The following is a 17,074-nucleotide window of genomic DNA, read 5'->3' as shown; positions in this document are numbered from 1 at the left end:
AGCCCAGATTATTGTACCCAGCAAGGATCTCATTCAAGTATGAAGGAGAAATCAAAAGCTTTTCAGACAAGCAAAAGCTGAGAGAATTCTGCACCACCAAACCAGCTCTCCAACAAATACTAAAGGATATTCTCTAGACAGGAAACACAAAAATGGTGTATAAACTCGAACCCAAAACAATAAAGTAAATGGCAACGGGATCATACTTATTAGTAATTACCTTAAACGTAAATGGGTTGAATGCCCCAACCAAAAGACAAAGACTGGCTGAATAGATACAAAAACAAGACCCTTACATATGTTGTCTACAAGAGACCCACCTCAAAACAGGGGACACATACAGACTGAAAGTGAAGGGCTGGAAAAAGATTTTCCATGCAAATTGGGACCAAAAGAAAGCAGGAGTCACAATACTCGTATCAGATAAAATAGACTTTAAAACAAAGGCTGTGAAAAGAGACAAAGAAGGTCACTACATAATGATCAAAGGATCAATCCAAGAAGAAGATATAACAATTATAAATATATATCCACCCAACATGGGAGCACCGCAGTATGTAAGACAAATCCTAACAAGTATGAAAGGAGAAATTAACAATAACACAATAATAGTGGGAGACTTTAATACCCCACTCACACTTATGGATAGATCAACTAAACAGAAAATTAACAAGGAAAAAAAAAAAAACAAAAACATGTATCTATAAAGCTCACTAAAGCAAAGCACAGTAAAATGAGGTATGGCAATAAAAGGCATTAAATTTATCAAATAAAAAATAAATAAAGTGCTGAAAAATTAAAAAAAAAAAAAAAAAAAAAGGGTATTATCCATTATGCATTTGCTCTGGTCCCCAGCCTTCTAGTTAGCTTTGTCTCTTCTTTTCCTCATACACCACATCCAGTGTGTGAGCGAGTCCCTGTTAGCTCTACTTTCAGAATAATCTAGAATCCCATCACGTTACCACCTCTGCTGCTGCCACCCTGGCTCAGCATCTCTCACATAGACTGCAGCGTTCTTGTAATTCATTTCTGTTTCTACTCCTTGGCTCCAAACAGTTTAGAAATGCTTTCAGCTCAAAGTAGCAGAGGTATCCTCATCCCCCCACTAGACTCCTAGTGACCTAAATAATTATGGCTTTTATTTTACTCTTATGTATCAATAAAAAAAATTTAAAAGTAGATTGTTCCAGCAGTGATTCATACATTCCCTAGCATCGTCAGGAAGTCTGAGTCCTTTTTCTTCTGCTATCATTAGCCAAACTTTCATTCTAACTTTTTCATCCAAGATGACCACCACACCTCTGGGCATTGATGTTTCTGGATGGGGAACGTGGAGGTGAGCCAAAGGGCTTACCTCCCAGTGAATCATCTTTTTTAAAAAAAGAAAAAGAAAACATTTCTAGAAGCACCTCTGTGACTGCAGAAGAGTGGGAAATGTCATCTTGTAGCTGAACACAGTGTCACAAGATTAAAATCAGAACTCTGGTAGTGAAGAAAAGGATAGGAGATACGTGGTAAGCAACAGCCCCAGCAGGTTATGACCTTGAGACTTGTCACTTGCTGTTCCCTCTTCACAGAATATGCTCTGCTTCCTCCCACTCAGGACTTTGCTCCCATGCTGCCTCTTCCTGAGCCTACCCTTCCCCAGCCATCCTACACCACTGACCCCTCATCATTCTCCATCCTCTTACCCTGTTCTTGTTTTTTTGTTTTGTGTTGCATTTGTAGAACAAAACCAAAACTGTGATCTGTTATTTACAAGCATCAAGTGGCCAGGAATTGTGCCTTCATTGCTATGAAGATGTAGAACAGTATCTGGCTGAGTATAAACTTTGAATGAAATGAAATGAATGAATAAATGAAAGAAGAGGGTGAGGGGAAACGGAAGGTGGGATCAGGGAATGTACATTCCTTATGTGTAAAAGAACTTGATAAAAGAATATGTGAACTCAGAGAAATCCTTGAGCTGTCATTCAGTTCTTCCAACCCCTTGTCTCAGGATGATGCCATGGAAGGTTAGAGCTCATGGCTATAGAAGTGGCTGTGCCTCAGGCACAGATAAACTCTGCATGTTGTACTTACTAATGCTTTTAGTTACTAAAAGTTTGGATTTATAGAACAATACTTTCTGCTTACAAATAAAATATTCCTTGTTAGGGCCAAGATTGAAAGGGAAAAATCTTGTTTGACTTCCTCAGGCCGTGTCGTTTCTCCCACTGTCTGCTCCAGCTTCTATTCAAATGGTATTTCAGAGAGTGCTCCTAATCACTCTAACTTCGTACCTCTTCTGCCCACTCTTAAGTCCACCATATGGGCCACCCTTTCACCTCATTTGCCCAAACCTTACTCTCTTCAGGCCTAAGTTGTTTTTTTTTTTTTTTTTCTGCCATGGCTTTTGTCTTGGCTTCTAGACTCTGTTTTGTCTTTCCTTCTCTGAACTACTGTTTAAGGTAATACGCATACTTTCATTCTGTCCCAAACTTTTTCCATATTACAACATTTCCCTCTGAGCCAGTTATCCAACCTGATTTTAAAAAAAAAAAAAAAACAGGTCTCTTCCCTTGTGAATATTTTTGTAAGTCTTTGGTGGCAACATTGCCACTATGTAAGATCTGAAGGAGCCCTTCTCTGTCACAGGAATTTCATATCTCCCAGGTTTCTTGGCACCAGCACTTTTTTCAAATAGATAATAGTGGTGCTCTGGACTGCCTACTTAAAAAGTGGATTATTATAAATTCAGTCTAAGGACCTGTTACTCCAGAATTACTATACAGCCACCAGCATCGGATATATTTCTAGGTACATAGATGATGCAAAGTAAATGTTTACTGGTTAAATGGATCAGTGAATGACTGCGAAATACCAAGTTGTTTAAAAATACAAAATTTTAAGTAAACTTTTATTGTCCATGTGATATTTTATGCTTTTAATCTTGCATTCTATGCTTTATTCCTAGTAGGACTTTATAAACTTATCTACTAGTCAGCTTTTTCAGAATTATTCTCAAACCTGCACAATACTTCCTGTGTGTTATTCTCAGCAGAACATCTTATACTTTAATGTTGTGTTTGAGCTTACTTCAGAAATGTACTAATCTGATTTAACCTAGCTAGTAGAAAATTCTCCTTACAGATCTAATTATTGCACTTTTAACAGATTACAAACCTTTTCTCTCTCAAAACTTCCAGATCATCCTGAGCTTTCCCCCTCCCTCACACTAATTGGTTAGCAAGTCCCATTAGTTCTTTCTGCTCAACGGTGAACTATCACATCCTGTCTTCTCCTAGCCCCCTGCTCTAATTAAGGACTTTATTAACCTGGCGCTAGTGGTAAAGAATCCACTTGCCAAGCAGGAGACAAGTTCAATCTCTGGGTTGAGAAGATCCCCTGGAGTATAAATGGCAACCCAGTCCAGCATTCTTGCCTGAGAAATTCCATGGACAGAGGTGCCTGGTGGGCTACAGTCCATGGGGTCTCAAAGAGTTGGACACGACTGAAGTGACTTCACACGTACCTCTCACATGGGCTAATGCAGTTTCCCAGCTAATCTTCTAGTCTCTAGGCTCTTGCTCTTCCAGGCTATTACAGGACTATCATATTCATTCTAAAACTATTCTTCTGCTTTAAAAAAAGTCTAAAAGTCTAAAATAGAGCATTATTTTGATAATAATATATGCCAGGGTTACCTTTCCATCTGTATTTCATATCCCACTTCCTCTAATTCAGTATACAGCACTCTCCATTCCATTATCAGTCCTGTCTTTGCATATGCTGTCTGCCCTTTGAATAACAAGATCCCCCTCCTGCCCTTCAGGCTGCTGGAAGGTCTGTCCAATGTGAAACCTTTTCTTCCTCCCCCAGGCAATATTAAGAAACGCAATGAAATTCCATAGCACTTCATTCCTCATTGCATCACACTGTGTGTGTGTGTGTTTTTTTTTTAGTAAGTCCTCACTATTCATCATTACTTGAACTAACTTTTCAGAATATAATACATTTCATCTTTTGACAGATTTCTAAAGTGTACAAATTTGTCCTCTGTCGAATTTTATGGTTAACCAAAAGACAAGTTAATGCAATCTAACCTATCAGTGGTAATTATAACTTCAACTAATAATAAATGCACTTCAATAATATTTTAAGGTGATAATTATTCAAGAAACTGGCCTCCTAAGGTTGACTTTAGATTATATCAGCAATATCATACATCACACACATTAGCAAAGTCATACAAAAAATTGGGGGCCAGAAATTTCAACCTAAATTTACTTCTTGTTTAATCCAATATAGCTTTTAGATTCTATGGCTTTTTTATAGGATAGTCCTAGTTTTTATTACAATATTTGGCATTATTTATATATTACTATTGATGTTTGTAGTTTTAAGCTCTTTAATGCTTTTATTTTACTTGGTTTCCATGGCACTCTCAAGGTCAATATTATAATCCTATTTTAAGAAAGTGAGTGATCCCAGACTCAGAGAATTTGAGTAATTTGCTTGAATTTGCAGTCAAAGAAAGATAGAAAGTGAAATTGCTCAGTCGTGTCCAACTCTTTGTGACTCCATGGACTGTAGCCTACCAGGCTCCTCCATCCATAGTATTTTCCAAGCAAGAGTACTGGAGTGGGTTGCCATTTCCTTCTCCAGGGGATTTTCCTTACCCAGCAATCAAACCCGGGTCTCCTGCATTGCAGGCAGATGCTTTACCATCTAAGCCACCAGGGAAGCTGAGTTTCATAGTCTAAGGACAATACAAATATCCGAATCTTCTTTATGAAATTGTATTCATATCATATCCTCTTTTTGATGATACCAAAGGCAAAGGCAATAAAATTTTGAAACCAAACATTATGGGTTAAGAAAGGCAAATGTGGGTGGAGGGTGTGGTCAAGATGGCAGAGTATTAGGACATGAGTTTACCTCCTCCACAAATACATCAAAAATATATCTACATGTGGAATGACTGTCATAGAATATCTACTGAATGCTGACAGAAGACCTCAGACCTCTGAAAGGACAAGAAAATCTCCACATAACCTGGTAGAACAAAAGAAAAAAGAAAAGCAAAAAAGTAAGAAAGGAATTGGAACCTGCCTTCCTGGGAGGGAGCTGTGAAAGAGGAAAGGTTCTTGCACCCTGGAAAGTCCCCTCACGGGGAGATCAGCTGGAAAAGAGGGGGAGCTTTGGAGCCTTGGAGAATGCAGCAACTGTTTTTGCCTCTGGTAGAATGAGGAGAGACCTGCACAGTCAGTGCCACCACTCTGCACTCACCCCCTGAAACACATGTCCACCAATGTGGGTGGGGGCTTGGTAAAGAAGCTCAGGCTTCAGAGATCAGATCCAGGGAGTAAAGTGGGATGGGCTATGCAGAAACCTCAAGATGCTAGAGTCTGCACCTGAGGATGTAGGCAGAAGCAGCCTGGTCTGCTTCAGAGGCTGGGTATCACTCTGTGGGTGGTGTGCAAGGGAAGGGATGGAACTCGCCATTACAGCCTTTTCTCCTTTGTGAGCTCTCAGATGTCAAGATGCAGCCTGCATGAGCTCCAGGAGCAGTTGTAAGCCACCACTGCCCCTAGGGCTTCAGAGGTGGCTGTGAGCTACCACCACTGCCCTCGTCTGTGCTTCAGGACAGGTCTCCAGCCAATGATTCTGTCCTTCTGGACTCCCTGTGCAGTCACAAGCTGCCTCTGTTCCCATTGCATGTTCTAGGGGCATGTATGAGCTGCCACCACTGCTGAGAACCCCATGACTGGGCACCAGCAACTGCATCTGGATACCCTCTTCAAGGGGATAATGACTAGCCCACACTAAGGAAAGAGGCAACAAACATCCATACAATAAACAGCCCTCACGCCAAAAATATTCATCCCACATGAGCTACATAGGGATGCTCCCACATATAAATAGGCCTCCAAGACCACAGTACATAACTATTTCTCCTAAACTCAGAGTAAGAGAAATAGAAGTAAAATGAAGCAGAGAAACCACTCCCAGTTAAAAGATTAAAAGAACTCCCCTGAAAGAACAGGCAATGAAACAGACCTCTTCAGTTAATAGACACCAATCTCAAAAAGAAGATAATGAAAATACTGAAGGAATTAAGAAAGGCTGTCAACAGAAATGCAGAGTACTGTAGAAAGGAACTAGAAAAATGTAAAAAGAAAGAAAAAGAACCAAGGAAAATTAGAAAACTCATTTACCAAGACAAAAACTGAACTAATGACAATGAATAACAGAGTAAATAATGCAGAAGAATGAATATGTAACCTGGAAGATAGAATAATGAAAAACACCCAATCAGGACAGAAGGTCAATGAAAAAAAAATGAAAGCAATATACGAGACCTTTGGATAATTTACCATGCCCATCTATGCATAATAGGGGTTCCAGAAGGGGATGAAAGAGAGAAAGAGCTCAACACCACATGTAAAGAAATTATGGCTAAAAACTTAGCAAAACCTAAAGAAAGAAACAGACACCCAGGTCCTACAAGAAGCACAGAGGTAGGAAATCATTCACACACTAATATGATATCAAAACCAGTAGTTGTGAGGAGAGTACAAATGCAGGATATTGAAAATGCACTTGAAATGAAAAAATCAGCAACTTAAAAGCAATCTTGTTTATATACAGACTGTTATATCAGAGCCTCATGGTAACTGCAAATTGAAAATCTCTAATAGATACAGAAAAAGAAATCCAAACACTGAAGTTAGTCATCAGATCACAAGAGAAAAGGGGAGGGAAGGAAAAACACCTACAAAAACAAATTCAAAGCAGTTAACAAAATGGCACCAAGAATATACATATTGATAATTACCTTAAACGTGAATATATTAAATGCTCCAACCAGAATGTATAGACTGGCTGAAAAATAAACTTAAAATGTATTAAAGACCTAAATGTAAGACTACCTGATACTATAAAAGTCTTAGAGAAAAACATAAATTTTTGACATAAATTGCAGCCGTATCTTTTTGGATCCATCTCCTAGAGTCATGGAAATAAAAACAAATAAAAATGGGTAAACTCTACATAAACTCTAAGGCTTTTTGCACAGCAAAGGAAACCATAACAAAAAGATAACCCACAGAATGGGAGAAAATATTTGCAAATGATGAGACTGATGAGATTAATCTCCAAAATCTATAAACACCTCATGTAGCGCACTATCAAAAAAATAAATCACCCAATCAAAAAATAGGCAGAAGACCTAGGTTGACATTTCTACAAAGAAGACACACAGATGACCAAGAGACTCATGAAAAGATGCTCAGTACTGCTAATTATTAGAGAAATGCAAACCAAAATTACATTAAGATATCACCTCACACCACTCATAATGGGCATCATCAAAAAGTCTACAAACAGTAAACACTGGGGAGAATGGGGAAGAAAGGAAACCCTACTGCCCTGCTGATGGCACTGTGCCTTGGTACAGCCACCATGGAGAACAGTATGGAGGGTTCTTAAAAGCTAAAAATAGAGCTACCACATATGTGAGCCAATAATCCCACTCCTGGGCATATATCCAGACAAAGTCACCCAATGTTCATTGTAACACTGTCTACAACAGGGAAAACATGGAAACAACCTAAATCTTCATTGATAGATGAATGGATAAAGAAGATGTAGTACATATGTACAATGCAATATGACACAGCCATTAAAAATAATGAAATAATACTTGAAAAAGTACTGCCATTTGCGGGAACATGGATGGGCCTGGAGACTATCATACTAAGTGAAGTAAGTCAAAGACAAATATCATATCACTTATGTGCTGAATCTAAAAAATACAAATGAACTTATTTACAAAAGAAACAGACTCACAGAAATCAAACTTATGGTTACCAAAGGGGAAAGGTCAAGGAGAAGGGATAAGTTGGGAGTTTAGGATTGATATATACATATACTGCTATACTTAAAATAGATAACTGAGAAGGACCGACAGTGTAGTACAGGGAACTCTGCTCAATATTCTCTAATAGCCTAACCAGGAGAAGAATTTGAAAAAGAATGAATACATGCATATGTATAACTGAGTCACTTCACTGTATACCTAACTATACTCCAGTATAAAATAAACATTTTTTAAAAAAGAATAGCTTTATTTTCATCTATAAAAAAGAATTTCTTAGACAGCAGAAACTAAAAGAAACAGTATTACTAAATCCTAGAGGAAATATCAAAAATTTCTTCTCTGAATAAGAAAGAAGAATATATAGGAAAGAGAAAATCACAATTACAAAGCAAATCATCCTAATAAGCCAGGACACGGCTTAAAAAAAAATTTTTTTTTCAGTGCAACTAATGATAACCACAATGAACAGTAAAAGATGTAAAAGAGGACATCAAAATTATAAAATACATATGAGGAGAGTAAGAAAAAGTAGATCTTTTTTTTTCATATCTTCAAATGTGTTTGAGCCTATATGACTACCAGTCTCTAAGGCAAGTAGATATAGGATGTGATTAACATACTTGAAAAACAGGATAACCACAAATCAAAAACATAACAGTAGATTCACAGAAACCAGGAAGAAGAGAACATAAGTATAATACAAGAGAAAATCATCAAGCCACAAAAGAAAACAAACAGAAAAAGGGATAAAGCAGAAATATAAAATCAATGGGAAAGTAGTTAAAATGGCAGTAGTTAGTTATCCATCAATAATTACCTTAAATGTCAATGGACTAAATGTTCCAATCAAAAGAGACAGAGTAGCAAATTGGATTAAGGAGGAAGAAAAAAACCCCAAGAGTCTACAATATGCTGCCTGCAAGAGACCCACTTAGGTCAAAGGACACACAAAGATTGAAAGTGAAGGGATAGAAAACATTTTTCCTGGAAATGAGAAATTGGGGGTAGTTTTGCTCATATCAGACAAAACAGACTTTAAAAGGAGAAATTCACTGATTCAGTTATACATGTATTTACTCTTTTTTCAAATTATTTTCCCATTTAGGTTATTAGGGAATATTGAGCAGAGTTCCTACGCCATAAAGAAAGTTAGGGGAGGACACTATATAATGACAAAAGAATCAATACAAGATTTTACACTTGTCTACATATATGCATAACGGATTGGAATGCAAAAGTAGAAAGTCAAGAGATAACTGGACAACTGGCAAGTTTGGGCTTGGAGTACAAAACGGAGCAGGGCAAAGGCTAACAGTTTTGTCAAGAGAACACACTGGTCATAGCAAATGCCATTTTCCAACAAACCAAAATATGCCTCTACACGTGGACATCACCACATGGTCAATACTGAAATCAGATTGATTATATTCTTTGTAGCCAAAGATGGAGAAGTTCTATACAGTCAGCAAAAATAAGACCTGGAGTTGACTGTGGCTCAGATCATCAGCTCCTTATTGTGAAATTTAGGTTCAAATTGAAGACAGTAGGGAACACCATTAGACCATGCAGGTATGACCTAAATCAAATTCTTTATGATTACACAGTGAAAGTTACAAATAGATTCAAGGGAGTAGATCTGGTAGACAGAATACCTGAAGAACTATGGACAGAGGTTCATAACACTGAGGAGGAGGCAGTGACCAAAACCATCCCAAAGAAAAAGAAGTGCAACAAGGCAAAATGGTTGTCTGAGGAGGCTTTACAAATCGCTGAGGAAAGAAGAGAAGCAAAAGGCAAGGAAGAAAGAGAAAGATATATCCAACTGAATTCAGAGTTCAGAGAATAGCAGGGAGAGACAAGAAGGCTTTCTTAAGTAAACATTGCAAAGAAATCGTGGAAAACAATAGAATGGGAAAGACTAGAGATCTCTTCAAGAAAATTGGAAATATCAAGGGAATATTTCATGCATGAGAATGAAAAAGGACAGAAGCAGTAAGGACCTGACAGAAATAGAAGCAATTAAGAAGAGATGGCAAGAATACACAGAACTATACAAGGAAGGTCTTAATGAACCAAATAACCATAATGGTGTGGTCACTCACACCTAGAGCCAGATATCCTAGAGTGTGAAGCCAAGTGGGCCTTAGGAAGCATTACTATGACCAAAGCTAGTGGAGGTGATGGAATTCCAGCTAAGCTATTTCAAATCCCCAAAGATGAAGCTGTTAAAGTGCTACACTCAATGGATCAGCAAATTTGGAAAATTCAGCAGTGGTCATAGGACTGGAAAATGTCAGTTTTCATTCCATTCCCAAAGAAGGGTAATGCCAAAGAATGTTCAAACTATCGTGCAATTGCAGTCATTTCACATGCTAGCAAGATTTTGCTCAAAATCCTTCAAGCTAGGCTTTAGCAGTATGTGAACCGAGAACTTCCGGATGTACAAGCTGGATTTAGAAAGGGCAGAGGAACCAGAGATCAAATTGCCAACATTCATTGGATCATGGAGAAAGCAAGATTTCCAGAAAAACATCTGACTCATTGACTATGCTAAAGCCTTTGACTGTGTGAATCACAACAAACTGTGGAAAATTCTTAAAGAGAGGGGAATACCAGAGCACCTTACCTGCCTCCAGAGAAACCTCTTTGTGGGTCAGGAAGCAACAGAACTGGACATGGAACAACAAACTGGTTCAAAATTGGTGGAAAGGAGTATTTCAAGGCTGTACATTGTCACTCTGCTTATTTAACTTCTATGCACAGTACATATGTGAAATGGTGGGCTAGATGAATCACAAGCTGGAGTCAGGAATGCTGGGAGAATATCAACCTCAGATATGCATGTGGTGCTACCCTAATGGCAGAAAGTGAAGAGGAACTAAAGAGCTTCTTGATGAAGGTGAAAGAGGAGAGTGAAAAAAACATGGCTTAAAACTCGGCATTCAAAAAAAAAAGACCATGGCATCCAGTCCCATCACTTTATGACAAATAGAAGCAGAAAAGGTGGAAGCAGTGACAGATTCTCTTTTCTTGGACTCCAAAATCACTGAAGACAGGGACTACAGCCATGAAATTAAAAGACACTTTCTCCTTGGAAGAAAAGCCATGACAAACCCAGACAGTGTATTAAAAGGAAGAGACATCACTTTGCCGACAAAGGGCCGTATAGTCAAAGCTATCGTTTTTCCGGTAGTCATGTACGAATGTGAGGGGTGGACCATAAAGAAGGCTGAGCACCAAAGAATTGATCCTTTTGAACTGTGGTGCTGGAAAGGACTCTTTGAGAGTCCCTTGGACAGCAAGGAGATCAAACCAGTCAATACTAAAGGAAGTCAACTCTGAATATTCATTGGAAGGACGGATCCTGAAGCTCCAATCCTTTGGCCACTTGATGTGAAGAGCTCACTCGTTGGAAAAGACCCTGATGCTGGGAAAGATTGAAGGCAAAGGAGAAGGGGTTGGCAGAGGATGAGATGGTTAAATAGCATCACCAACTCAATGGACATGAGTGAGCAAACTGGGAGATCATGGAGGACAGAAGAGCCTGGCATGCTGCAGTCCGTGGGATAGCAGAGAGTCACACACAACTTAGCGACTGAACAGCAGCAGCAGCCACATATATACACTTAATATAGGAGCACCCAAATGTCTAAAACAATACTAACAGACATAAAAGGAGAAATCGACAAGAATACAACAATAGGAGACTTTTACACCTCATTTGAATCAATGGACAGATCTTCTAGACAGGAAATGAATAAGGCAACAGAGATCCCAAGTGATACAATAATACAGTTAAGACTTAATTGATATTTTCAGGTCATTAAATCCCCCATCCCCCCAAAAAAACACCAGAGTACACATTCTTTACATGCCCCTGGAACATTCTCTAGGATTGACCACATACTAGGGCACAAATGGGCCTCAGTGAATTTTAAAAGTATAGAAATAATCCTAAGCATCTTTTCTGACCACAGTGGCGTGAAACTAGACATCAGTGACAGAAAAAGAAATGAGAAAAAATTATTCCATGGAAACTAAAGAACATACCACTAAAAAAACTAATGAATAAACAGTAAAACAAAGAGGAAATTACAAAATACCTTGAGGCAAATGACAATGAAAACACAGCCATACAAAAATCTATGGGATGCAGCAAAAGCAGTTCTTAGAGGGAAGTTTATAGCAATGCAGACTTTGCTCAAAGTAACAAGAAAAATCTTGAATAACCTAATTTGCCACTTAAAACAATTAGAAAAAGAAGTAATAAAACCTAAAGTCAGCAGAAGGAAGGAAATAATAAAGATCAAATAGGTAATAGAGATTTAAACCAATAGAAAATATCAATAAAACCAATAGCTAGTTCTTTAAAGAGGAAAGCTTCTGCACAGCAAAGGAAACCATAAACAAAATGTAAAGATTCAAAGAATGGGAGAAAATATTTACAAATGATGCAGCCGACAAGAGCTTAGTTTCCAAATTGTACAAACAGCTCATACAACTCAACAGCTAAAAAAAAAAAATAAAACTTTAAAATGGGCAGAAGACCTAATTTGACATTTCTCCGAAGAAATATATAGGCACATGAAAAGATACTCAACATAGTTAATTAGGGAATTGCAAATCAAACTGCAATGAAATACCACCATACACCAGTCAGAATAGCTATTACTAAAAACTCTACAAGTAACAAATGCCAGAGAAGATATGGAGAAAAAGCGGCCCTCCCACACTGTTGTTGGTGGGAATGTAAGTAGGTACAGCCACTATGGAAAACAATAATGGAAGTTCCTGAGAAAACTAAAAATAGAAATACTGTTTGATTCAGCAGTCCCGCTCCTGTGTATATATCCAGACAAAACTCTGATCTAAAAAAGAAACACGCACCGTTATGTTCACAGCAGCACTATTCACAAGAGCCAAGACGTGGAAACAACCTAAATATCCATCAACAGAGGAATGGATAAAGAAGTAGTAGTACATATATACAATGGAGTATTACTCAGCCATGAAAAACAGAATGAAATCATGCCATTCGCAGCAACATGGATTAGGGATTATCATAATAGGTGAAGTAAGTCAGAAAGAGAAAGACAGATAGCATATGATATCACTTACATGTGAAATCTAAAATATGACAAATGAACCTATCTACAAAACAGACTCATGGACGTAGCAAAGAGCTGTGGTTGCCATGGGGAAGAGAGTCCAGTTAACACATGTAAGCTAATGGAATGGATAAACAACAAGGGCCTACTGTATAGCACAAAATTGTATATTCAGTATCCTGTGATTAACCATAATGGAAAAGAATATTAATAAAAGTGTATATTTGTATAACTGAATCACTTTCTGTACAGCAGAAATTCACATACCATTGTAAGTCAACTATATGGCAATAAAACTTTTAAAAAGACAAATGGTTATATTGTAACCTGGATTGTTTTGACATCATGTAAAAGAGTAGATGCAAAGCCCACAGAGGTTCCTGTTTTTTCATGATTTTTTTTGTATTTGTTAAAACATACATAACATAAAATTTGCCATGTTAGCCATTCTTCAGCATGTGGTTCAGTGGCATTAAGTACATTGACATTTTTGTGTAACCATCACCATGATCCATCTTGAGAACTTTTTCTTCATTTCAAACTGAAATTCTATACCCTAACTCCCCATTTCCTGCAGGCCCTGACAATCACCATCTACTTTTTGCCTCTATGAATTTGATTCCTCTAGATACCTTTTATAAATGGAATCATACAGTACTTGTTCTTTTTTTGTTGGCTTATTTCACTTAATTCAACGTTTTCAAGGGTTATCTATGTTGTGTGTGGCACATCAGAATTTCCTTCCTTTTTAAGTTGAAATAATATGCCTTTACATATATATACCATGTTTTGTTTATCCATGCATCCACTGATGGATATTTGGGTGGTTTCCACCTTTTGGCTGCTGTGAACACTGGTGTACAAATATTTCATTAGGTCCCTGCTTTCAGTTCTTGTGGGTATATACCCAGAAGTGGAAGAGCTGGATTATATGGCATGTTCTCTTTCCTTACAAAATAGAATCAGGATAAATTGCTTTTAAGTTTTTCTTTGTATGTGTGTGCTTTAATTCTAGGAATTCAGTGACTCCATTGGTATAGTCCATGGAATTCTCTAGGCTAGAATACTGGAGTGAGTAGCCTTTCCCTTCTCCAGGGTATCTTCCCAACCCAGGGATCGAACCCAAGTCTCCCACATTGTGGGCAGATTCTTTACCAGCTGGACCACAAGGGAAGCCCAAGAATACTGGAGTGGGTAGCCTATCCCTTCTTCAGCGGATCTCCCCAACCCAGGAATCAAAACAGGTCTCTTGCATTGCAGGTAGATTCTTTACCAACTGAGCTATCAGGGAAGCCCCAGCAAAGTGATCAGAAAAGCTTATATAAATAAGGAATTTTATAAATCCCTACCATGCGTCCTGTGCTAACAGATACTTATAAGATCCAATATCTAAAAAATATAACTATACAGAAATAAAGTGTGAGCCATCAGTGTGATAGACAAGAGTACAGTGACTAAAATGTTTTTGAAGATCATTTTATGACAGGAAATGTTTACTATACAATGTTGAGTCAGAATCAGAATCCCAAACATGACTCTAACTTTTATATATGTAAGCAACATATTTGTTTGCATTTAAATATTTATAAATTGATTTCCACTCATAAAGATAGGAAATGTACCAAAATGTGGTAATCTCTAGTTGGTGGGAATATGAGGGATTATTTTTCTCCTTTATACTTTTCTATAGTTTTCCAAATTTTCTCAAGTGTCCATGCATTGTTTTTATAATCTTAAAAAACAGGTATTAAAATGATTCTCAAAATTTAGTATTTTAGTGATTAGAAAGGCCTGAATAGATTTAATTTCTGGCAGAGCCTGCCAGAAAATTATACCCAAGACTAAATACCTAACTCTTTTTCCTTAGAAGAAGATAAAATAGGATTAAAATACTGGGATTAATATAAGGTTATAATATGGCAAGTGGGTATCTAGTGTTTCAGGTACGTATACACATTAAGGCACGTCTGGAGTAAAATTCCTAATTGCCCACCCTAAACGTTATCATTAAGATGTTCTCCAGTACTCTTGCCTGGAAAATCCCATGGATGGAGGAGCCTGGTGGGCTGCAGTCCATGGGGTCGCTAAGAGTCGGACACGGCTGAGCGACTTCACTTTCACTTCTCACTTTCATGCATTGGAGAAGGAAATGGCAACCCACTCCAGTGTTCTTGCCTGGAGAATCTCAGGGACGGGGGAGCCTGGTGGGCTGCCGTCTGTGGGGTCGCACAGAGTCGGACACGACTGAAGCGACTTAGCAGCAGCAGCAAGATATTCTCACCTGCTTCCTAGCTGCCTGCCTGTTAAGTCGCTTCGTTCATTTCCGACTCTGTGCAACCCTATGGACTATAACCTACCAGGCTCCACTGTCCATGGGATTCTCCAAGCAAGAATACTGAAGTAGGTTGCCATGCCCTTCGACAGGGTACCTTCCTGACCCAAGGATCGAACCCACATCTCTTACTTCTCCTGCATTGGCAGGCAGGTTCTTTACCACTAGTACCACCTCGGAAGCAGAAGTCAGAAAGCAGATCTCAGAGACAGACTTGTCCTGTGCAATCAAATTGATCCTCCTGAATTGTACTTCTAAGAGTTTAGATTGTGCAGAGGCTGTTTCTTTCTAGAAGGTTTTGGTCCCAGGAATAATGACTGAAAAGTAAGTCACAACGAATATGCATTTTATAGATTTGCCTATAATGAACATTCTCTCACTGTGACCAGACCAACCCCAGCTTTATTGTTTGAGAAATCATCCACTGTCCATACAGTCTCTTTAGGGACTTATAACCCCTAAGGTACTTCTTTTATTTATATTTAAATTGCACTTCATTTGAAGCAAACTATACTTTAATAAAGTAAGATTTCAACCATCAAAACAAAAGCTGTAAAATGTTTTCCATAACCGAAATGTTCTTTGTTTCTAGATAATTATATGACGCTATCTCGTTTAATTGATTTCTTAAGAAGATGTGGAAAACTTGAAGATGTTCCACGATTTTTCTTAATGGCTGAGAAACGTAACTCCAGAGCAAAACTGGAGCCAGGATTTCAGTACTGTAAAGGATTATATCTTTGGTAAATTTGTTAGCAAATAAACTCTATATAATGTTTTTCTCATTCAATTACAAAATTTCTGCATTTTAAAGTGATAGTTTTATTTAAATAAATTATAAATGATTTAAAGTTTGTAGTGATTGAAATAAGTAATGCTTTTTTTTTTTTTTTTTTTAACATGTAACAAGGTATACTGGAGAACCAAATGATGCCCTTCGACATTTTAATAAAGCTCGGAAAGACAGTGACTGGGGCCAAAATGCCCTTTATAATATGATAGAAATCTGTTTGAATCCAGATAATGAAACTGTTGGAGGCGAAGTATTTGAAAATCTGGATGCAGATCTGGGGTGAGTAGTAGTTGACAAGATACACTTTAAAAAAAAAACAAAAAACACTTGTTAGGGGCAAATAAGCAAGGGTGTTTTATAAGGAGAACTAAATTCCAGGAGAGCACTAATGAAAGTTTAGTGAATAAATCAGCTGGAATAACTCTTCTCTGAAACAAGTATGAAATGCTTATAGGTTTCCTAAATCAGAATAGATGTTATTAAAGACAGCCCCCCAATTACTCTGTAAAAAATGGGATGAATTGTAGAGTTTGATTACTTAGGAAAAAATTGCCCACATAACAGTAACTTCCTAACATGATAGCTATCTGCCAAACCCTGTGCTCTATACTTTATTAACACACTGTCTTATTAATATTTATTCCCTATTACAGCATTGTGAAAAAGCTCAGAGTTAACCTGTCTAGTGTGATGGAGTTAGAATACAGTGGAGGCAAGCTTTAGGTTGAGTCCTACCTGGCCTCAGCCACTTGCTGCGAGCCTTGTGGTGCAGCCCTGGCCAGGGGTTGTGTTTCTGTCAGTGGGCGTTTGTGGAAGGCAGGAGGGCAGCGTAAGGATGTAAAGGGAATAGAAGAGACGGTTTCTGCCTCCAGGAACATGCGATTGACCTGGTAGGCAAGACAGTATCTGAAACCATTCACTCTCCAACAAAACAGAAATGGGTTAAATTGATGTTAAGTGTTGGAGGAATTCATAGA

General features: G+C 38.0%; 1 protein-coding gene across 4 annotated transcripts in view; it reads left to right on the top strand.

Moving 5' to 3' along the window:
- Positions 1–17,074, top strand: part of TTC21B (tetratricopeptide repeat domain 21B) — a 105,094-nt gene that overhangs the window by 56,234 nt on the left and 31,786 nt on the right. For 3 of the 4 annotated variants that reach the window (XR_015152743.1, XR_015152719.1, XM_086370689.1), the window contains 2 exons: positions 15,897–16,047; positions 16,215–16,376. Coding sequence is in view for 2 of the 4 variants with exons in the window: in XM_086370689.1 (XP_086226815.1) it covers positions 15,897–16,047; positions 16,215–16,376 (313 nt within the window). In the remaining 2 variants the exon portion in view is untranslated. Of the gene's footprint in view, positions 1–1,728; positions 2,897–15,896; positions 16,048–16,214; positions 16,377–17,074 lie in introns of those variants that run through there. The other variant, XM_086370713.1, reaches the window with a different exon arrangement.

The sequence above is a fragment of the Bos grunniens genome, chromosome 2 (genome assembly GCF_055505025.1).
Source record: "Bos grunniens cultivar Pamir isolate PY7600 chromosome 2, Bosgru_T2T1.0, whole genome shotgun sequence".
Classification (NCBI taxonomy): Eukaryota; Metazoa; Chordata; class Mammalia; order Artiodactyla; family Bovidae; genus Bos; species Bos grunniens.
Note: the sequence above shows the minus strand (reverse complement) of the source record. Positions and strands in the feature narration are given on the sequence as shown.